Below are 24,319 nucleotides of genomic sequence, written 5' to 3' on the forward strand. Positions count from 1 at the left end.
AACAGATTATTCTCGTTTACCCAGATAAAATCAACGTGCATTCTTGGAAGGGAATTCTGAAGGAATTCTTGAATCAGTCTTTACTTCTTGTTAGAAGCCTTGTCTACTAATGTGAAAATTGTGGGCTGAGTATTTTCGGTTTAAGTGATGAATTCTGTGTGTATTAAACTGTAAATCTGAAATACTAGCCTTCATGGGTAGTCCTTGACAAATATCACTGATGTCAGGTACTTTTTTCAGTATTGTCTAGCTGATAAGGAGCACATTTTTTCCACTAGACTGTTTTCAATGGGTCAGCATCAGCTTTCCTGCCTTCCTCTGCCACTAATTTTGAAGCGTGGTCTTTGACAGTGTTTGCAGCAGTGATGTGTGCTTTGCCTCTCCTAGTCTAGTGTTCTGGTTGATCGTGGTCATAGGGTGATGTGGATAGCAGCAAGATGTGAGCAGTCTGAAGTCATGTATTCCCTAATGAAACTTCTACTAGTACATAATTTAATGCTAATATTGTTATTTCTGAAAGGGATATCTATGATACTTATAGAAGAAAATACTCCACTTGGCAGAAGGACTGAATAGGACTTCATGCAGGATGTTCTGGACACTTGCTGATGAGCTGGACTGTATATAAAAAGCAAATTGCCATATTTTTCTTCTTTCTTCAGGAACTCTTAACTGCTAGCATTTTCACAAATACTTTGTATATTTCTTTTCCCACCCCCTTCCCTCGTACCCTTCTTTTCAGATCTAAATGAGTGTGGACTAAAACCCCGGCCATGCAAACATCGATGCATGAATACCTACGGCAGCTACAAGTGCTACTGTCTGAATGGCTACATGCTCATGCCAGATGGAACGTGCTCTAGTATGTCAAGGCTTGTTGCTTTCTTTTTTCAAACCTCCCCTTCAGTTATCCCTGTGTTACTGCTCAGGGTTCCCAGGGAAACTTGTATGAAATGAAGATGAGTCCCAAAGTAAAAGTAAATCCTGCTGGAAATCAGGCAGTTGCACAAAATGAGCTTCTTTGTTCTAATGAAATTAGGCTAAACCAAACAAGAGCAAATATTTTGATTTTATTAGTTCTATTACTAGCTTCCCCAGAAACATTCTCCAGCGCTGTAAATCACTGTTAATTGGCCTTCAGGAACAAGGGCTTGCAGTTTTCACAGCAGCAAGACACCTGCAGTTCTGCAGTGCTATGTCTATATAAATGTAAAGTCATTAGAGCTGCAGATGTTGATTGTTTGGTATAAAACTGTACTGTGATCTTTCTGGAGATCAGGTTACTCTCTCTCCTGTAAAAGTGGATATTTTGAGTGTCTGGACAGAGAGAAGGAGAGAGAAATGACCTTTATTAAAGGTGCTATTTTAAAATGGTAGTACTGCCTTGGGGGGTTTATAGCACGTACTGGGATTTATTTTCCTCATGGGGACTGAGGATTGCATTTCATAACACAACTTGCTACAATTGTCTTCCCCCCCCCCCCCCCTTATAAATGAAATTCATGGAAAGAAAAAATTTACTGCATGTGGACTTGCCATTCAAAGGCCTGAATGGACACCTATAAAATTCAACAAGCATTTTCCCACTGTTTTTTATTATAATTGAACTATCTTAATTCTCCAAAGATCTTGGTGATTTTCTGGTATGAATCAGGGTCTTCGTCTGAGTATGTGCATTTATTTTTCTGTAGATGCCCTTACTTGTTCAATGGCAAACTGTCAGTATGGCTGTGATGTACTGAAAGGGGAAATACGCTGCCGCTGTCCTTCTCCAGGATTGCAGCTAGGGCCTGATGGGAGGACCTGCGTAGGTAAGTGATAAGATGCAGATTTCTTTTTCTTCCCCAGAAATGTTTTCATCCTTACACTGGACACAGTTCAAGAGAGTTTATCAGGTGTATTTAGAATGCATTGTACATGCAGTGTAAAAACATTATTGGAATGAGGTTTGGGGTGTTGCTCAGCTATTCTCAAATGGTGTAAGTCAGAGATCCCTAATGTTTTCTTCCAGTCCCACAAGTTTTGTTGACTGTCTGCTTGAAGTCTGCACAGGCTGCTTGGCATCAAAGCTTTTGGCCCTTATCACTCCCTCCTGTTACTGGCTAATTTTAAAGTATTGCTAACAGGGGCTCCAAAGTACTTGTCTGTATCAAAAAAGGATGGAGAGGGCAGCTTTCTCTCATACACTTAGAAAGCAGGGTGGTGCCTTGGTTCAGGGAATGCAGGGATAATTTATACAAATTGCTGAGATTAGATTGGGGCAGAGTGAAGGTCTGTGCACACTCCCAATATTAATGAGATTTAGACTCCTGTCTCTCTTAGGTATCTTTGAAAACCCCAAGTTAAAATAAACTCAGAAATTCAGACAGCATAAAAGTGGAATATTTTATTCTCACCATCTTGAATGTGGTTAAGGAGCTCCTGGTTAATCAGACTATATTGTGCCACACATTACTATGGTATGAAGAACAGCATGACGTGTGATTTCATTAGTCATTAACTATACATCCTGAGTGGATACGATGCTCCAGTGATTTTATTATTGGTACCTTATTCAGAGCTACAGTTCTATAACCTGTAGGAATTGTGCATACTTGCACTGAAAGAATTTAAGAGAGTGTGGATGACTCTAATCATGCTTCTGGGTATCACAACTGTCCAGGGGAGACAACTGCTTCTTGAAGTGACTTATCCATGCTGACCAAGAACCCTGTGGCAGAGCAAGGGACAGAAACTAGTTCTTCTGATGTAAGGAGCAGGCACTTAGCCGGAGGCTTTCTCAAGTGTATGATTGGCATGTGTGTGTATGCAAAAGAATGGGTTCAACAGTAGCAAAAATAACAATTGTCAGATGCTGAAAGGGTTGAATTATGATTAATCATGCTGTAGACATGGCAGATGGAGGTCTTTGGAAGAGATTTGTGGCATTTTGAGCCAAGTGATTTTTGGTACAAATTCAAGGAAGTTGTACCTAAAGCAGAAAATTGCTAGAAAAATACTCACAAGATCCTTCTAGTGTGCGTTTTTATAGAAGATTCAAGCAACCTTCATACCTGTTTTGAAATAAACAAAGTGGACATTTAATGCTGTTTTTAAATAATCAGAAGACTAGCACTCAGACCTGTTATATGAAGCTTGTTCAGTTCAGTTTAGTGTAGTTTTCAGAAAAACGCGTTTTTTCTTGAAAGGTGAAGAACTGTGTGCATGCGTGTGTACCCACATATCAGTGGGTGTGCACCATTCAGATCTGTTGCATAACCTGTTTTTTAAATTTTCCACAAAAATTTCAGAGCAGCCTTGCACAGTGCAGAGAAAGTAGTCACAGCAAAAGATGTTATTCTTCATGGGTCATAATATGCTCCACTCCCGTTTTTTGGTAAGACATGATTGTGACATGCACCCTTTTTGTGTTATTTCCTACATAGTCCATCAGAGTTTCTCTGTCAAATTAGAGCTGTACTAAAACTAGTAAATACCTTCAAGATTTGAAGTTATTTGGGGCTAGGGCTATGTCTTTTGCTCATGTGTACAAGCTCATCATTGCTGGGGAGCACGTCAGCTCCTGGGAGCATCCAGACGTTGCTGCAGCACAAGCAAAAGTGTAGATGGTGGTAAGAAAATTGAAATGTGCATTGGCTCTAGCTCATGAAATCCTAGTTTGAGGAGAGTTCAAAAGACAGCTGGGAATGTAGTGCTTATTTTTACCACAGGTGGAAATTCCTCTAAAAATTATTCTATTCTTAGTTTGTTATCCTGTGTTGATCATTCTCTTTTTAAAATGTTTCCTCCAGCCAATCAGTAAAGAACCAAACAATTCAGCTACGAAGGTAAATCACATAAACTAAATAACAAAGAATCAAAATGGAATTCAGCAAAGTATTCAGTAAAAATCAGGATTATAAATGACTCTAGAATCAAAAAATAACTGATGAAGCAGTGCTACCAGCTTTTTCAATTGGGTTTTTCATTCTATGAAATTAATAATTTACACTTCAACTTTAGAAGGTCTGAAATTATTTGAGGACTGAAAATAATTATTTTCACTGCAAAACAGTCTTTTTTGTTAGTTTTGATTGTGGAGAGAAACATGAAAATATGGTCTTGGAAACATAAAAATCAAACTATTTTTAAATCAATCTCATAGTTGTTTAGTACTCGGGTTGGTAATATGGCCTTATTCACACAAGGAGAGAAGTGACTGTTTGCAGTTCTGCTTCCCTGTTGAAGGCTGACTGTCGCAGCCACTGAGGTGCTGTCTGTGTTACTTGCCTTTGGAGCAGTTCCTGATGCTCAGTCTGGGCGCGTACCTCCGTTCCAGTCCAGGCTGCCATGGGAATACAAATGACTCCTTTACGCCCTGGTTTTCATAGGAAGCAGGTGTGAGCCACGGCGTGTTGCAGCAGGCAAAAGGAAACAGCCTTACGCTATTTGGGCCCAGGTGTAAATTGCCGTGGGCCCATGGGCTTGAAAGAAGCCACACTTACTATACTGTTTGAGTACCCTAGTGAACTAAGCACAAGCACTTGCATACCATATTCTAGCTAATGATCAAAAAGCAGTTTTCTACTAACAAAGAGCATCCACATCTCACCTTAAAGGTATGCAGTAGATTTTACAACACTTTTCCATTAATTTTTGCGTCAGTTTTCAACAGGGGTATTGATCAGCTGTTCAGTCCTATACGTTTAGGACATATAACTGCACAGACAAATAAATGATACCACTGTAATTCTCTGGTTACTGAACACACCTCTTCCCTTAAGTAAGTCTGCAATATCATGAGCACAGAAGGAAAGGCAGAACAAACTACATTAGGTTTTAAAGAACTTACTCCATGCCATGATGAAATATATTCTCTGGCTGATTTATTCTTACCGAATTGCTTTTTGAAGTTAGGATTAAAAAAAACCCAAACTCATAGTAATCAACAGTCTGAAATAGGCAGTGCTGAAATACTATTTTAGTAAAAGGTAGAAAATTATGGCTTGTAAATTAAATGACCTTACAGAACATAGCAGCATTTGTAAAAATGTTAATAATGTATTCAAACCAAGAGGCAGATTCATAGGAAGATTTAGGTGTGTAGGGACGTGGAGACGTGCCCAGTTTTGGTCTCTTGTTCTTTCTTATTCAGGCCTTTACTGAGACATAGCAGAAGTGCTCCAGTCTCAGAGTAAAGGAGAACTGTTCATGTCAAAGAGGAGTCTGATGGGCCAAGTGTGTGGGAGGTCAGGTTTGAATCCTTGCTCTCCTCTGTAGTTCTTTATGCAGAGTGGGACGGTGCCAGCAGGAGCTACTGGGAGAGTCCATCTAGCCAGTAACTCATGACTCTAGGTTACTTCTTTTGGCTGTGGGAAACACAGCTTGGAGAGTTTGAAGTTACATCTCCCATCTTGGATAGCTGCCTTAACTAACCAGCAGTTTTGTTTCTTTTATTTCCCTGTTTGAACTGTTCTTTAGTAATCAAGAATATTTGATTTTGACAGAGCAACTGTCTGCCAGCAGTAGCATTTCCTCCGTGCTTTGTAAGAGACTCAGATTCTGCACCCCTCTCCGCCTTCGTGAGGCCTCTTTCACAAGCAGCAAGGCATCAGTCACTTGGCTTTGTTTTGCAGTCTTGACACCTGCAGCTGAAGTGCTGCTTTTTGGAAAAAGAATTGCTTGGAGAGCAAAGTCTTGCTTTCCCATAGATCAAGAACTTGATAGAGCAGCAGAGCAAAGGCTTGAACCATGCCCTGTAGATAACCAACACACTTCAGAAGCACCATGCGTCAGAGGCAGCCATGCATGGCGCGTCTCTACCTCAGTGAAGAATTAGGGTTCAAGTACTTAGCAGGCTTCAGCTGAGTTTCCAAGGGCTACAGAGTGGCAGTGCAAGTGGCTTTTGTGTATCTGCCTGATCTCCTGCCAAGAGTTGTTCCAGGTAGCGAAAGCAGCCTTGGGTTAGCATCGGCTACTCCCGGGGCCTCTGCCTGGCTTAGTTACTCAGCCTGGCAAACAGCAGCTTCGGCGAGAGGAAGGGCATCTGACACTGATCAGGCATCACCCATGTCTGCCTAAGCCTCGGTCCCTGCCTGGAATACAGGTCTCAGGTCCTGCTGTGAGCACACAGGAGCCACGTACCTCAGTAGCGGAGATACTTTGAGGTCACTTAGGTAACCAACTCCTCTTGAAAGGGGTCAGCTGCAGCGCACATACTGCAGGGTAAGAACTTGCAAAGGGGCAGTTACTCAAAAAGTGTTTGGCCTGTGGTAACTAACTGGTAGGAGTCCCAGAAATACACGCTCCCCAACCCTCACTCCGGGATTAGCTTGAACTTTTCTTGTTCAAAGTGAGTCTGAATGGATGAAGATTTCTGATAGGCTCAATGGGCAGTCCATGGATTAGGGACACCTGAGATTTTAAAAGAATAAACCACTTTCTACTGGAGGGTGATGTACTTTGAATATGTGCATATGACCCGTGCTACAGGAATGATATTTCGGAGAAGTTTCAGAGTATTTTAAAAAGAATTACTGGAGTATTTTTTATAATTCCTTGGCTGTAAATTAAGGTGCTATCTTTGTAACCATGCAGGGCTCAATGGGAGAAAAGAAAGTTATACAACTGACATGAAATAGCTTTTCTTTAGACAAAAGATGTTATAGTTTTAAGGATGAGTATTTTAAGGAATACCTTTGAAGAAACTGTTGTGTTTTCTGTATTTTCTATATCTTTTCCCAGGGGAAGGGTCCCAAGGTTGCAAGACCATGCAGCAAGCGCTCAGAAGCCAGTAGTGATATCCTTTACATCCATGCATCTCTTGTTGCTCACAGATATGGTCACTCACAGTATTTGTTTTTGGCACAGGAGACACAAATTTGGGTATGTGACCAAGAGTTGAACTGAGGAGCCACAGCCTGACCAGCTTGCAGCCAAAAAGAGCTTTTCAAAAATACTTTGCCTGTTCTTCTTCAGTTTTTTGTTACGTGAAGCCAGTTTAATATAGATAGCATTTTAAGTGTTACAAAGAATAATACTGTTCCTTTCTTTTTGCAGATATTGATGAATGTGCTACTGGGAGAGTTATCTGTCCCCGATTTAGGCACTGCATCAATACTTTTGGAAGCTACATTTGCAGATGTCATAAAGGCTTTGATCTAATGTATATTGGAGGCAAATACCAATGCCATGGTAATGACAACAGCAAATTTCTTGTATGCCTGGAATACAGCTACATATTCTAAACTGGAATTAATGTTTTAAAGAAGAATGTTCACTTATTGTGGCTGAAACATTCAAGCAGGTTGTTTTAGGTTGCTCTTCATTGATATTTTAGGAAAGGGTGGATGACAGAAATAACTGAAAGCATGTATTTGGCCCCCTTCTGGTAACTGGTTCTCCCTAGGAAGCTAGTGGGAGAGCAGAGCTGGTGACCTCAGGAAGTTCTTTCCAAAGTCTTTGTCCCTGCAGGTTTCACTTGGCATAAGCAGTGGTAGGTTTGGGACAGCGTATGAGTGTAAGTTATGTCTGCACTGTCACACAGGTGTGCTTCATAGCATGCCCCAAGCTCCAAGATGATTAAATGTGGCTAGAGCACACCCCAGCTCTTTCCAGCCTAGGCTGCGCAACTTTTCTTCCCCTGAAAACGGGTGGGGGAAGGAGGAGGGCTGGAAAATAACTCAGGTCTTCGTCTGAACACGAGGCTGGAACGCAGCCGATGTAATGCCCTTTGACAGAGAAAAAGATGTTCCCAGGTCCCGCTGTCTAAGTTTCTCAGTGCCTCAACTGGCTATGATCCCTTCACTGAAAAAGGGATCATGTAAAATAATGACACTGCTTTATATTTGTTTAAGTACATTTTGGAGAGAAATCCCTATGCAGAGCACTGCAATTTTGGAGATTTTGCTTGCATCACTAGTCACATGGAAGTGCCATAGACGATGTTTCAGGCAGATTCTATCCAGGTATAATAACAAAGAGGAAGCCTTTTATGAACAAACAATTTAATGCTTGGCTGCATTAGGAACATGCCTATTCCTAAACTCAGTTTTTCTTTTCTTACCAAGTCATCTTCAAGAAGTAGTTACTGAAATTATAATCTTCATGATTTCAACTGTAATCTACCCACAGCAAATCACCAAAGCTGATGCTAAGCTATAAGCCAAGCAATACAAGAATTACACAACAGTCCCTTTTACCCTGACACCTGTATCACCACATTAATTTATGACTGCCTGTCTTCCTTTTTCTACTGGCAATTCAATTTTATTGAATTTTTTGAAATTAATATTTTTTTCCTAATTTTTTCCATATATACTGTTTGTGTTTTTGTGGGGATAAGGGGAAAGGCAGGTTTCTCCTTTGATGTAAATGATTTTTATTTAACTTTTTGTTGCAGATATAGATGAATGTTCCCTTGGCCAGCATCAGTGTGGTACTTTTTCACGATGTTACAATACACAAGGATCCTACAAATGCAAATGTAAAGAAGGGTACAGAGACAATGGAACAAACTGCATACGTACGTAACGCTCCTTTTAAGAAAAGAATTCCGAAACTAAATGTGGTCATGAGTCCTGTGTTGTAAATACTGAGATATAGCAATGTCGGGATCAGTTTCTCTTAGCTATTTTTAATAGATAATTAAGGGCCAGAGAATGTATTCAGAGTTTTCTGAGTCTTAGCATGCCTTGATAAAAATATATTTCCTGGAGACATTTTCATAATTAGAAAGAGATCTACCAAACCCTATTCACAGCCTCATTCTAGAGGTTGCTTCAGAATGAGAGCAATTGAGTAAGCAGGGCAGGATCTGGTCAAGAGTACGTGTGACTTGTACCCTGCTGATTATGTGCATCCTGCAGCTGGCAATTTCAGTAGTTTGCTGTGCCCCCCGCACTGCTCCCCAGCTGCGAGCAGAGCTGAGAGCGGGGATCTCTGGAAGAACTCACCATCCCCATCCAGTACATTGTTGGTGGACAACAGGTTGACCATGAGCCACCAATGTGCCCTTGTGGCCAAGAAGGCCAATGGTATGCTGGGATGCATCAGGAAGAGTGTTGCCAGCAGGTCGAGGGAGGTGATTCTCCCCCTCTCCTCAGCCCTGCTGAGGCCACATCTAGAGTACTGCGTCCAGTTCTGGGCTCCCCAGTACAAGAGGGATGTGGCACTACTGGAGCAAGTGCAGCGAAGGGCTACAAAGATGATTAGGGGACTGGAGCATCTCTCTTATGAGGAAAGGCTGAGAGAGCTGGGCCTGTTCAGCCTGGAGAAGAGAAGGCTGAGAGGAGATCTTATCAACGTGTACAAGTATCTGAAGGGAGGGTGCAGAGAGCATGGGGCCAGACTCTTTTCAGTGGTGCCCAGTGATAGGACGCGAGGCAATGGGCACGAACTGAAACACAGACAGTTCCGTCTGAACATGAGGAAAAACTTCTTTCCTGCGAGGGTGACAGAGCACTGGAACAGGTTGCCCAGAGAGGTTGTGGAGTCTCCTTCCTTGGAGATATTCAAAAGCTGTCTGGACAGGGTCCTGTGCAACATGCTCTAGGTGACCCTGCTTGAGCAGGGGGTTGGACTAGATGATCTCCAGAGGTCCCTTCCAACCTGAACCATTCTGTGATTCTGTGATCAGTTCTTCATCTCATTCTTGGGTGAAGCAGTTGTCCCCCTTGGTACAGGGTAGGCTGCTGGATCTCCCCCCTCATTTGATACCCCTCAGGACCCACACTACTCTCAGATGGATCTGCAGGATCTTTTTGAAGACCCTGGGTTTATACATGGGTTCTGGTCCTTGGTGACTCACTGATCTCCTTAAAGAGCACTGCCACTGGGGACTCGTTCCCTTTAGCTATAGCTGTCAGAGGGGAGTATAATCTGTCTAAGGTGATCTTTCAAAACCTGAACACTTGCAATTATATGTGGACACACTGCTTGTGTGTTGCTAGGCATAGTCCCAAGGTGCATTTTATATTTTAATATACCATAATGTAAAAACTGCATGCTGTTCAAGAGAATAGTAATAAACAGATGGCCGGAGAGAAAACCTTTTTCCCTGCTACCACCAAACAATTCACTGTTCACCGAACAGCAGTTCTTCATTTTAACTGTGTTATGCTTGAAACACTTGTACACAAACTATATGACTGGAGTTCTTATTGGGGAGATCTCCAATGAGATACAAAGGTTTATTAACAAATAGTAAATTGTAAATAACAAAACAGATGTTCTTGCATTTCATGTCTGCAGAAACTCCCTTTGTGAAACCGAGTTAAAATATGTCATCCTTTCTTTACAAAATACTGGGGGAGGTGGTATTGTAGGCAGCTCGGAATACGTGTCAGTGATTTAGGCGATGCTCAGTTCACCTTCTCCTTTTTGGAAAGACTAAAAATACTATTTACTTATTTTCCTGGTGTTTAGCAAAGATATAGATCTAAATGAGAGCTAGTTGGCTTACTTTCAATCTCTGTAAAATGGTTAATGCTTATTGATAAGGAGAAGTGTTTAGAAGAAGTGGAGAGGCCTGAAATAGTTTCTTAAGCCAAAGGCATCTGCCTATCCATGAACAAAACAGTTAAAACATTGGAATCTTACTAAACTTACCTTTTGCTCCTGAGTACAAACCTGTCCAGTTTCAGAGCTCACCTTAAGACATACCTTCCTGACCATGTTTTTTACTAACGCCTCTTTTGAGAAAGTTTTGCCAACTGTGAAGGTGAATTGGTGCTTGGGAGGAGGCAGGGCTGGAAGGTGCTGTGTGCCTTCAGTCACTCTAAATTGTCTCTAAAATACTGTAATGAGAAGTACTATCTGAAGGGATGTGATCATTCAGTAGTGTTGATACTGAAGTGTGTTTCTAATCAGTGGAAACATTCAGTACAAGAGAAAAGATTTCATCAAATTCTCTCCACGTACTAATGAAATATATTGTTAAGTTTCTGAAGCGAAAGACTCAGGTGTCTGTTTTGCTCCCATTTTAATTCTCTTTGCAGTTATTCCCAAAGTTATGATTGAACCACCTGGTCCATATCATATATTCAAAGGCAACAGCACACTTCCTAAGGGAGGCAGTAGTATAACCAATAGGATTCCTGATGCTGGAGGCACAAGGCAACCCCTCAGACCACCATATGTACCTGCTGTCGTTACAGAAAAGCCAGTGACCAGGCCAACAACTCGACCTACACCCAGGCCAACAACTCGACCTACACCCAGGCCAACCACCAGGTATGTGCCCATGACAACATCACCAGTAACAAAGCCAGTGACGAGGCCTCCACCTCCAACGCAACCTCACCCTACAACATTAAGGCCTACGCTACCACCACAAAGAATTCCTGTGATGACAACTGGAGATCCTTCCCATGTTCCTATTGAAACTACGTCTTCCCAAGGAACTACAGTTGACAACAGGATCCAGGTAGATCCTCAGAAACCCCGAGGAGATGTGTTCAGTAAGTAAATTTACATATTCTTTTATTTATCAGAATTGTAAATTCAGTGAGGTGAAAGCATGCACTGGACTTTTGTTTTTTGGAACATTCTATAAATGAGAACAAAGATGTGAAACTGAAAATGGTCGTATGGTAAAGCTGTACACCTAATTGATTTTGTGGCCTAACAAAAATGTGGGGAAGTAGTTTTGGATCAATTCAAACAAGAAAGAACTCAGTTTTTCTTCCTGAAATTATTTGTGAGCATATTGCCCTGTGTAAGATCTTAACCGAATTACACTTCCAAACAAAAGTTTTGAATGGAGAAAGTAAAGGCATGTTATTGAAAAATATTGAAATGCAACATTGTGACTTTTTGGAAAACGACAACTTTTTTCAAACAGAACTATTCAGTAAACTCATAAAGAGTTAATGGATTCAAAAATCAAAGTTTTGAGAGTCACTGTTGCACAGCACATTTCCTTAGCTGTAAGAATGGTAAGAGGTGGAACCGTGTCTGAATTGCTGAAGACTCCATTATGTTATATATATTGTATGTATTCAAATAGTACTTTAATATTTACAACTAAGCAACTGCAAAATTGCATCAAAATATCATGAAAGCTTATTTTATGGAATGTGTATATGAAAATGGATATGTGAAAAGCTCATGATACTGAAGATGCTCATAGCATGAGGCTGTGTCATTTTAAGAGCTGCTCTGAAAGATACAGCACCGTTTCTCTGCCACCTTTAGTGCATACCACAGATGACATTGCCGGCACATGCAGACTTACACGTCTGCCAAGAAATACTCAACACCCAATTTCATCTTTAGCCCTGCAGTTAATTTTAGGGATTGGGAGGGTGTGTTGGATCAGCCCTTTTCCTGCAGCTTGATGTACAATAAAGCTGAAGCAATGCAGGAGAAAGTCTGCTGTCTCACAGCAGGTGGACAAGCAACGTGGGTGTGTTTTTCTGGTTGCTGTGGCGTCTATACGGTAACTTCTTGGGAGGAGTTCTCTTAGGTGATTACACAGTGAAGTATTTTATTCTTTATATAAAAGGTTTGTTTCCCCTGTTAATATTTTATCTGCTGTAGACAGTTTGATTAATTTATTCTGGAGACAAAAACTGACTTAGAATTGAGAAAGATAAGGCCTGGCACTATTCAAAGGGGTGTTCTTACTGACTTTTTCAGGGTTATTTGTTAACTGATCTATGTAATCTATTTGGTTACTAAAGCACAAAAATATTTTAATGTAAAGTTCTAAAAAGAAATTTTGTAAAGCCTCCCAAAACTAAATATGATGGGAACCAAGAGATTAAAAAAATACAGAGATCTGTCGAAATTATTCCAGAATGTGTAGAATCCACTGCCAACCTTGTCTTGTTGCGTAAGTGTTCTGCAGACTTCTGCGTCAGAGGGATAATGTTCAGCTATTTTCATGAGGTAATAAATCATCGTATAGAGTTTATTATTGTCAGTTAAGTCTTCCTGAATTCTCACTAAAGCCTATGTTTTTTTGAACCAAATGCCTTCGCTATGAACACTTGAGATATGTGGGTTGGGAAACAGAAAAGTAAAAGTGTTTTTTGTTTTGTGATTGTGAGCTTACGTTATTGTACGTACAACAAACAGAGAGAAAGTTATCTTTACAAAGTGTTTATAAACATTTTATGAGGTCCTCTGCTGCCCGTGGAGGTTTGTGATAATACGTGCATAGCTTCCAAGACTTCCTTGCACAATAAAGCGTTCTAAGAGGTGTCAGGTGCCAGCAATTGTCATTGGATTCGGTAGGCAACACAGGGATATACAGCTCCTCAGCTCAGACTGACAGATAGGTGCCTTTGGATATTACCTCTTCCTTTATCCCCTGCTAAAGATGTACTTGCTGTACGTTAAATTTATAACATAGCTGTGGGACCAAAAGCAAATACTCTATTTGTGCTCTAGATGACAGGAAATTGTGTGGTGCAAGTAATGTGACCCTTAACAAAGCTGGTATCTTGTCTTTTTTTGTTGTTGTTTGTTCATTTGTTATGGTTACTTTGAAAGTATCAGCTAGCTGGTGGTCACTGGTTCTCCTCCCAGCTTAGTTTGGTAGGATTTGAAGCCTACAGTCAAGAGTGCAAACCAACAAAACGGTTTTATTCTAGAATGGTTGCCTTGCAAAGGAAAGTGCTGCTTGTAGAGGAGGGTGTTACCTCACCTACTGACTAATGTCCTGTTACCCCAGGAGACTGTGGGGAAGGGGAGAAGTTGCATTTCCTCCTGGGGGGCATGTAGGAGCTGGCAGAAAAGCTACAGCCACATGCGTGGCTACAGAGTGATGGGCAGGGCATCAGTCAGCCTGTCCTTGCCTGCTCTCAGCCCCACACTTGTAAGGATAATATGGAGATACTCATACGTGCCCAAATACCGTCACTGCAGGGGTTCAGCCACATGTGTGAGTTGCTGCCAGGCACCGAGGTCTGGGGCATTAGCTGGGCTGCAGAACTGGCTGCTGCATGCTCTTAGCTGGCAGCAGATGGAGATAAAATACATTAGCTTGAACACCTTTCATAATAGCTTACAAATGGTATTTGCTCAGTGTGCTAACCTTCGCTTGCCCGCTGTCGTGCAGCCCAAGCTCCTGCAGGGCAGCCTGCCGCTTGCTCCAGGCCCAGGGGAGAGCAGGGCCTGACGCCTGGGCAGCTGCTGCAGCCCTTATGGCTTGGCCCAGAGACCACCCGGATGCAAACTGCTCTGCGTGAGGCACCGTGAGCTCAGCGCAGCGGTGCTTCCATCTTGTTTCAGCCAGGGGCTCTTAAAAAGTATTCTTCACATTTTCCTGTCCCAGCTAAGCACAACAATGAGAATGAAAATGTTAAGACAATAGAGAATTTTAAACTGAAATAATTAATAAGATTCAGCTAACCCCTGACATGCCTCATATCTGCTACATGGGTGTGCCAACCTCCTCCTCCCCCCAAACCATGTGTGGATTTCTTATTTTTCACTTGCCTCCATATTTCCTCAGGGGAAGCAACTTTTTCAACTGCTTCCTTCAGCCTCTTAAAACTCTGTTGCCATTTTAATCTTGCGTCCATCAGACATCTTTGCAGTGTTCATGGGTCATGGATTTGAATTGATTTTGTTTAGCTTATGCTGAGCTGCTTTAGGTTTCCTTCCCCACTTCTGCAGTTGAGGTAGCAAAAAACTGGCTCTCAGAAAGGAATTTGCACAGTGGTCCATATGGCTGCCTGAAGAGAGAAGAAAAAGCCTCGCTCTTGGCTGCTTTACTCATTTGCCACAGGGTAAGGCAGGCAGCAGTTTAGTCACCTCATAGCACTCACTGTTGTCTTAGAAGTGATGGAGGGAACTAAACGTTAGGATCCACTCGAAGCATGAGGTAGCACCAACGTCAGTTTTGCCAAGTGTTCAGCAGAGTTATGGTGCTCTGTTAAGTGGCAGCTTCCTGGCATGCGGCCCCGGGCTGTAGCATCCCGAAGAACCAGGGGGTAGTGCTTTATCACGTGACAGTAGGCAAAGCCAGCACCCAGGGCGCTGTGGCCAGCTCCCACTGCTGGTTTCGCTCTTCCAGCCCTTAGTCTGATGAAGACCTTAGTACTTAAAGTGGTGTTTTTAGACTGGGTTATCTTGTGGTGCATGGATTTTCTTCATTTATTTATTGAGAGCAGAAGCCTTAGCCAGACTTTGACAAAATGCATGGTGTAAATGCTGCTTTGCCTTGCCGCCTGACCGCTCGTGTTGTGCAGCTTGTGGCTGCAGCAAAGAGAACTCTTGAAGGTGCATGAAATTAGCTGAGAACCAGTGAATTTGCAGTGGTCTCCTCAGGGATGAAATATTGCAAAGTACTCTGCTGATAATGTTAGTTAACTAACCATGGGAATTTTTGAAAGGTATTAGGTTGTGGTGGTTGCCTTAGATGCTTTACCCCTTTTCTTAAAATTACTGTAATAACTTTGATAAGCTGCTTTTTCGGACAACAAAAAATGAATATTTTTTTAAGCTGGAATTCCTACCCTTGGCCTTTGAACCACTTAGTCAGATGCAGACAGTGGAATCTGGCACCAAGGATAATCTTCTCCTGATGTGGATATAGGGGGAATGGCAGTGGAGGAATGCAGCAATGGCTTAATAGTTAACTATTTGGGGACTGATACAAACTGCAGTGAAGTACAGAGAAATCTTTTTTTGTTTACTAAGATGCATAAGGTCTCTTAACAGATAGAATGTACTTCCCTATACGACTCTGAATTTCTGCCACCATCAGGATCTGGGTAACAAGCATTAAATGCACAGGCTTAAAGACAAAGTATAATACTGGGTATCAGCAAAGCAAGAACAAAACCCCCTGGTTTGTACTAAAACATAGTTCAGCAGTTGTCCTTCTTAGCTCTTAGTGGGGCTGCAAAGATTGGAATTTGGAGACTTTCCTCATATCAGCTGTTAATAAAATTTAAGGATAGGATTAAAACGTAATCCTTTTTGCTCCCCCTTTCAATGACTGAAAAGTCCTTAGCGCAGCAAATGCAGTTATGTGATCCTTGAAACTGTTGAAATAAGGGAAGTACTAAAAACAAAGAATGTAGTTTGCTACTTTTTCATGTTATGGGAATAGTATTGTTTTTCAATAGCATTTAATTTGTCCTCACTGTTCTCATACCTGTTAAGATGAATTTGTCTTAATACTTAAGCATTTAAGACAGGCATTTTGTTCCTTTTTGTCTTCTGGAGCTAGATCACAGGATCTAGGACTCTTACAAATCATATCCTCCCATCAATCTTCCAGCTAGTTTTATTCCAAGATCTGATCTTAAGCTTCCGTAGACTACTTATTTTAGCTGTGTTTCACTGAAACTGAAATGCCATTCTCCTCCTCCTGAATAGCTGCTCACAGAAAGGTGGGCATGTTACTTTAAAAAAAAAATGTTCTGGAAATATACGTAGGTCAAAGTTAACGAGCCTTATAACTGCCTGAAAAATTCAAAATTGGACTTTAGAGTGGTCACACGCTAGCACCATACCTTTTCCTCTCATGAAAATGATACCAAAGAGGGAGGGAAAGTCCATGGAAGCTGCTGCTCAAATAATTCTCATGGCAGAATGAGAATCCACGGAGTTTTTGGCAGCGTGTGCTGGACACTGGGGGTACCCAGATAAAATGGTGAAGTGTACCTCTCTGCTGCCCCTTCTTCTTAGTCCAGCATATATCAGTATAGCCTGGGCAAAAGAGGAGGTGTTCTTGTTCACTAAAGGACAGAGAATTTTGACTGACCTCTGGATTACTCTTGGTACTAGGTCTGCATGAGATCTCATCACTTCTGAGGGTTTTTTTGGGTTTTTTGGAAGTGGAATTTAAAAACTTTCAATCATAACTACTTTAACTTTTAACAGCTTTTTAATCAGCTACTCAGTCAAAAAATCTGTTTCCTCTTGGCTTTTTTTTTTTAAGCAGAAATTGGAAGCTCAGCTGTGAGTATTTTGTGGCATGGAATTGCTTAAGAACGCAATGTTTCTTGTAAGGCAGAACACACTACATTATTAATAGTAATAATAAATACTAATAACATGAAACTGCACTCCAACTTCATGTTTTGTTTTGGTTTTCTAACACCAAGACAGTGATTATTCTATAATTATAAATAATCTGCCATATATAAATACCATCTCCTTTACTCCCGAATTGAGTCATTAACAAGTAAATGAAAAATGTCCTACTGCTTTCCCAAGGATTAAAAGGCTGAAAAGACATTCATCTTAAACAGCTGTTAGATGTCCCTCCCCCCACATTTATGAAGAACTTGGCTAACGAACTTTGAGAATATTGTAGTGTTAGTGTATTGGCTCATCCATAGCTTATAAAATTCTCCAACAAAAGCCAAGTTTATATTTAACAAGCTTTATCAAACCATTGAAGTTAAGTGAAAAGCACACTGATATGCTATATAAAGTACACAGAAAGGACTTGGAAAGCTTGCAGAAAATAATTGTGCCAAATACGTTCTCCCACTATCTCCACTCAACATATTAGTCATCTTATTAAAAAGAGCATACACTTGGATCCTGTTTAGAGTCCTGCATCTCTTGTGGTAGCTCTTGTTTCTGGATATGAGTGTACATTCCTCTAATTAGGTCTGAGCACTAAGGAGACTATTTTAAAGCATTACAACATGTTCTTCTAGAAGTTCATATTAACAATGTTTGGATAGGACTTCGGAGAAAAGTTTTGAAGAAACATTTTTGTAGAACTTAAATTATAGACCCATAATATCAACTTTAATTTGGAGAACGCTTGTGTGTATGCATGCACATGCAACTCAGATTCTTATAGCAATGCATTAGAAATGGTGTTTTACTAAGTAAATTGAAATAGCCTGGAAAATAAATTGCTAATATTTCCTGCAGTTTGTCCTATAAATAGGAGATTCGGGGAAACGGGAAGGGGATCCACAGGGCAAGCACAGACCTAGAGACTGTAACCCTGGAGAATCCTGCACCTCTTAGAGCATGCACAGGAGTCAGGGCAGCGGGTTTCCACAATCTCTCTGTCCCTTCCCAGGGAAATACTGTTCATTCAAAACCTGTTATCAGTCTACAGTGTGAGCCCCCTGTCCCTAAGAAAACTGATTTCAAGGCACAGAGGAAGAAGCGGAAGAAACTGAAGTGCACAGTGCTAAATTCAGTGGTTGAAGTAGATCAAAAGAGGAGGTGGGTGTCCCCATGGCAGGTAGCTGCATGGCAGCGTGGGGCTGATGACAGTGCGACTCCTCACCGAACACAGTCTGGAGTCCATCTGTAACGCCGGGGTGGGCACTTAGGCTACTTTAGCTATGGTGGGCTGGCTTCTTCCCATCCCTGTGTCAGCTGAACGTGGCAGATGTAAAGGCACTGGAAGAGAAGGCTGTATGCTCCCTGCAGACTGAGAGCTATATAGTACAAACATACTCCTGCACTCAAAAACTGTGAAGCTATTTGCCTGCTTTTTCTTCACAGCGCAGGCAGTTAACAGTATCTTTTTTTCTTTAGCTCAGAGGAGAGGAAAGGTAAGGTGATAATCCCTGGGGAATACAACACTGATACGTGTCATACGTGGTAACTGCTGCATTCCACAGGGATTAGGAGAGTACAGCGTGATTATAACATGGGGTGAAATTTCACTGTGAGGGCTTATCCAAGGGAAAATTGCAGTTAGAGCACAGTGCTGCCAGAAAGGACAGTAACTAACAGGATGCTGTCAGTTCAGCAGTGTCTGTAAGTAAATACTGCTGCAAATTTTGATGTTCCATCAGTCTAGCCATAGTAAGCTCAAGAAATTGAATTACCCGTTTTTAACATTCCTGAGTAAAGCCATAGTGAGTGACTGCAGGCACTTCAAACTCCTGCAGCTGAACTTAAATCATGCTGATAGCTGCTGCGTTTGTGACAGCGGTGGTGCTCTAGGTGCACGTACACAGGTAATGCACGGCAGCGATAAGCCGCTACTCGTGGTTGTCTGTCCATGACCGTAACGCAGGTGCCGTTAGAGCAGTATGAAAGTGCCTATACTGTTCTACTTCGGAGGAAGGTACCCCATCATAAGCACCTCTATGCAGGTATGGCTATAACTGCATGATGTGTCGGTTCCTTTGGTTGTAACTGTTAAACTGTCCAGGCTACATATTAGATGGAGCTCCTCGGAAAGGCAGGAATACACTGCTGGAAGGGACTAGGGGTGAATGATGTTTTCAGAACAATCCTGTGACGATTTTCTGGTGCCTGAGGTAAACTGAGTTTCATTCTTTATATGTCTGAATATAGTATTTGGGCATAAATATACAGCAGAGTGATTATTGGCCTAGGTGTTGCAGGTTGTGCACATTTGTAACATTTCTTTCACATTAAATCTCAAAATGTAATCATACAAGCTAAACAACAGATTAAACAAAACAGAAAAATATTATTGCAAACAGTTTATTGTTAAAAGTTAAGGAGCCTTTACTCCCTAAGCCACCCTAAAGTCTTTGAGGCAGTTTGTGCATTAAGATCCAAGACTGCAAATAGACATATTCCAAAATCTACAAATGGTAAAAAATGAGAGAAGTAATGCTTCCTAAAATAACTATGTTATTAAGGAATCAATCAGTTTCCTACAGACTTCCAGCTTTTTATTTATTTATTTTTATTATAAAAATACTATCCAAGATCTGTAGCCTGGTAATCCCACTTTTAAAATACACATGCATTTGGTCAACTGTTAATCAGGCTGTTTATTTAATCCTAATTCCAAAGGAAGCTACTTCATTCTGATTTAAAGTATTTTGCTATATCTTATGGATTTAGGCGTTCTTTCAACTGTACTATTTACATATTGATCCTAGTGCAAAAAGACTGACCCAAAGGTGTGTTCTTTTTTACCTTTGATTTGATTTTTTTGAAAACAAAATAGTCCTTTATTTCAGATTAGAATCGTAAATCATCTCGATTCTTCTTGTTCTCACTTGCCTAAAAAGCATGTATAGATATTTAAATATTTATTTTAGCACTGTGAATGGAGAATGTGTTGAGTTTTTAGTAGATAAAGCCCTCACAAATACCATAGGTGTCAGAGGTGTCTATAACATCTAAGGGCTTGTCTGAAACACATTACTGCTGTTAATTACATGCCAGACCTGTCTCTAAGAGGTTTATCAAGACACCTCTATCCAGTACAACCTGTGTGTCTCCAGTTTACAGCTGTCCATCAGGCATGACATCTGCGTGTTACTTCTGCAGACTTGCACAGACTGGCACCGAGTCTTCAGAAATAAGTGGAAGTCATTGTAGCCATGTGCATTTTGCAGCCACGGTTCCCCCAAAGACCTCTTAAATTTGAAGATGACCTGGCTGCTGAATGCCTAACAGTCCCAGAGGCCATAAGTCTCCCAGCATGTCCCTTCTCTTTGCAGCTGAGAACAGCAGTTGAAGGGCAGATTTTGCTGGAGTGTAAAAAGTATAATTACAGTTGAATTCCAGCTTCCACTGTAAAACTCCTTCTCAACTCTCATCACAGCCCTGATAATTGTTTAGGGAATTCTAATCCTCTGCAGATAGATGGATATACCTTTAGCTGTGTTTCTAAGTGTAGGAGATCTCATTCCTTCACGTGGGACCTCCTCCAAGTACCAGGGCCTTCTGTTTTCTGAAATTCTGAAATTCCCCTATAAACATCTGTGGAAGGTGAGTGGATCTGAAAGTCTGCGAAAGGGCTTTAGTGTGGCTTTGTTTTATTGCAAAATGACTATCTTTAACAGAGCGTTTGGAGAGCAATACTGTGCTTCAAGGTTAATTTTTTTTTCTCGGGTTAAAAAAGCAGCTTTCATTTGAAAAGCCTTTAGCAGATTTGGAATCCCCTTTCATAGATAAATGTTACAACGTAAATCACATAGGCATAAAGTTTATGAATCTTCATATCAAATATAATTAAATATATTGAATTCTCCAAGAGCAGCACAATGCCCAGGGCGGCTATGCTGTTTTTTATTAAAGATAAGGAAGTAGGTCACTAACTACCTGTATCTATCTCTCTCATTCTTTTTTTTTTCACAGTTCCACGCCAGCCGGGAGTGAGCAATAATCTGTTTGAAATACTTGAAATTGAAAAAGGGATTACTGCTGATGAGTTTGAAGCAAATGATGACCCAGGTAAAGATCACATCCTCTATCCCCAGCCCCACCCTGGGGTTTAGGATTTTTGGAGCATTCTTATTTATTTATACATTTTTACAGGACTCCTTCATCTTAAGCCTCTTTGTTTAAACTATGCTCCATAAAACTAAGCCTTTATAGTTTCTTTTCTTGTCAAGTTTATCACAAAATTAGTGGGCTGAATTGTAAATAATAATAATAGCATCCCCTTTATTGTTTCAGTATTTCTGTAGATTCTTTTTCTAGTGCTCCTTCCGCTGCATTTTATTTTCATAAGCCCATTTGCTTGCCAGCGTCAGCCACATGGGAAGTTGCTGTAGGTCCCCAACAAAAGGGTCAGGATCACTCTTTTTAATTTTTGCTCTGTTCTGCCTAGGTGTGCTGGTACACAGCTGTAATTTTGATAGTGGACTATGTGGCTGGATCAAGGACAAAGATGATGATTTGCACTGGGAACCAGTTCGAGATCCATCAGGTAAGATAACGTGTACATTTGCATCGTGTGGTTGAAGAACCACCCAAACTTGGTCCTGCAGAGGTTGGTGACAGTTCTTATATTGTGATAAATTTACACAGACTCTGTTCCCTTTAATTCTGGGATGTATTTCACACCCACACCTCTTCTGTGTAGAAAAATCAAAACTGAGTATTCCCAGCACTAAAGTTCAGTTGAGAATTTGAACTTTTATCATAGGTAGTATCTTTACACTAGGAGTGTCTCTGAAGGAGTAGTAAATGTATTGAGTAAAAGACTATCTGTCTTAAAAGAATCAGAACAAAAGTGTGGACTAGAGAACAACTTTTATCTTATTTACAGAGAAACAAAGCTTATTTTTCAAGCCACCATGCAAATGTAATTATTTCCATATCACTAGTAAAATTATAGACAGAGCTGGAAATATTTTTGTTCTGCTGCCAAATACAATGTTCTGATTCTGGTCTGTCTCAGTTTGATTTTATAAAATTCTGCTGTAAGCTACGGCAACTTTGTATATAGGAAAACTGTTAAGTAAAGGTAGGTTGCTAGTATGCAGCGACTTCTGAAAATGTGGAAGTGTGTGTCTGGGATGGTAAAGGGACCTTGAAATGAATGTGACAGCGGCCTGCACACTAGCACTTGCAGGATAGGAGGAGTACTTGCATCTGCACTGCAAAAGCGGGGACCCCCTCGCTGCGTAGTCCCACAGAACTGCAAATCGGCAAAGCTGGAAGTTGGTCGTATTTTGTCCCCAGCCAATTTTACTGGCACTCGAGTGAATACCCTTCCCCCGGCAGCGCGGGGGACTAGACGCACACTCCGGCTCCCGTAACGATGGGATTACTTCATCGGCAGCAGCCCAGCCTTTGAAGTGCACAGTGCCGCATTATGTGAGCTGAGCGGATGGCCGACTTCGGAAGGAAACCCGCTTGCAGGCTGCAAGATGTGATAGGTTAAGTTGAGGGAGACTGAGGGCGCTGTGAGCCGTTTTCCTTACATACGCCCATGTCGTAGGTGTCTGTGCTTACACTGCCACTGAGGAGCCCCTGCTGCGCTGCTGCCGCAGGTGAGCCCTGTGCCGCCTTTGGGCTGTTCAGCTGCCTCGGGGAAGTGCTGCTCTCGCTTACTAGGCAGGTCCCTCCCCGCCCGCAGGCCATGCTGCAGTACTTCAGGTGCTCGAGAAAACACGTAAATGACTCAGATAGATAGCAAAGCTCAGAGAACAGGCAACTGTGTCCTGCTTGCAGGCTGGCACTTTAAAAAAGACCACTCAGATACTTCACACATGTTTTGGAGCAATGAATTTAAAAACATTTGGTGAAATTTTTTAGGAACAAGTAATTTTTCTCCTGCTTGCATCCCAGGCAAATTTGCCTAAGAAAAGACTTATTTTCTGAGAAAGCATGCTATTCAAAGCGTATTAATTATCTGTACTCTAAGATTGTTGATAATGTGTGTTAAGTTCCAGAACCAGGATTTTTAACTGGCTGCCTTTTTTTAGACCTTTTCTCTCCCTTCGTTGCTTTCCAGTCAGGGACAATCTCAGCTTTTGTTTCCTGTATGTGTTCGGTTGCTGTTGACATAACCTGTTAAAACTAGTCCCACGAAATCACCCACCCCACTCCCTCCTGTCCAGAATAGCTTGCTTCAGAGATTTATTTTCACAGCTTGTCCCTGAGTGTTTGCTTTCACCTTTCAAAAGTTTAATATTTATTGGTTTATCAGAATCTGCATTTTGAAAGGTGCCATGATGAAGCCATGAAGAAAGGTGCCATGAAGATAAGCTTATCTTGCATGCAGAAAACGCTGCTCTGAGGGGACCTTTTCCTGCAGGGGCTTGGCTCCAGACACGTCAGTTTTGTGCTTAACTAAACCTGTTTCCTGGGGACTGAATTCAGGCACTGTAACTATCTGAAACAGATGCAGTTAATGAATCAAGTCTTTACTTTTATGCTGATATAATTGTATCTACAGGTGCAGTTATTTAAACTCTGTTGTTTTTATTTTACCAGTTAGTCATCTTGATGTAAAAGCTATGCATTTAAAAAAAAAAAAGCCTTAACAGGTACTTGGACAGATGGAACAAACGGATCCCACTTCAGGCCCACATGCAGATTTGAAGCCTTAGCTAGCTGCATGATACTTTGCTTAGTTAAATTTCATTGAGACTAAAGGAACTAAAAAACCCATATAGTAGTAGTGAACTGGAGACAAGATTTGCTTTCCTTTTAAGTGTTTGGTGCATTATCATTACATCTCAGAGCTTCTGAGGAAAGTAATTTCTTTAAAAAAGAGGCTTTAAGCTTTAATGTAAGTGTTACCAGGCTGGAGGAAAAAAAAGAAAAAAGAAGCTCTGGTTTAGTAGTAGCAGGGAAACACTTAAATGTAAAACATTTTCCTGTTCTGTAATGAAGTAAATGCTGTATATGTCTGCAATATATTTTTTTTAAAGCAACATTTCTATAGTATTGGTTTCAAATAAAAAGCCTGCAAGCCATCTTTTTCTTAAGATCCTTAAACCTGGATTTTTGATACTCTGCTCTGACACCAAAAGTGATTCTTAGGTTCAGAGTAAGAGGTTAAAAAAAAAAAAAAAGTGAAACCCACCTTTGGTCAGTTCAGATTTGAAAGTTACCATCCAACTTGAAAAAGTTTTTGAGAAAAGTTTGAAGCAAAAATACAGGTCTGGATTTTCTACAAGATTTGAAGTTTCATTTATTGTAGTTTTAAGTGCCTACATGAAAAGGGTGC

The 24,319-nt window shown here is 41.1% G+C and overlaps 1 protein-coding gene across 3 annotated transcripts in view; it reads left to right on the forward strand.

Annotated features, from left to right (window-relative positions):
* Nucleotides 1–24,319, forward strand: part of NPNT (nephronectin) — a 55,589-nt gene that overhangs the window by 25,562 nt on the left and 5,708 nt on the right. For 2 of the 3 annotated variants that reach the window (XM_067297587.1, XM_067297588.1), the window contains 7 exons: nucleotides 743–862; nucleotides 1,692–1,811; nucleotides 7,039–7,173; nucleotides 8,381–8,503; nucleotides 10,977–11,438; nucleotides 20,992–21,087; nucleotides 21,467–21,565. In XM_067297587.1, the coding sequence (XP_067153688.1) occupies nucleotides 743–862; nucleotides 1,692–1,811; nucleotides 7,039–7,173; nucleotides 8,381–8,503; nucleotides 10,977–11,438; nucleotides 20,992–21,087; nucleotides 21,467–21,565 (1,155 nt within the window). The remainder of the gene's footprint in view (nucleotides 1–742; nucleotides 863–1,691; nucleotides 1,812–7,038; nucleotides 7,174–8,380; nucleotides 8,504–10,976; nucleotides 11,439–20,991; nucleotides 21,088–21,466; nucleotides 21,566–24,319) is intronic. The other variant, XM_067297589.1, reaches the window with a different exon arrangement.

Source organism: Apteryx mantelli, chromosome 5, assembly GCF_036417845.1.
Source record: "Apteryx mantelli isolate bAptMan1 chromosome 5, bAptMan1.hap1, whole genome shotgun sequence".
NCBI lineage: Eukaryota > Metazoa > Chordata > Aves > Apterygiformes > Apterygidae > Apteryx > Apteryx mantelli.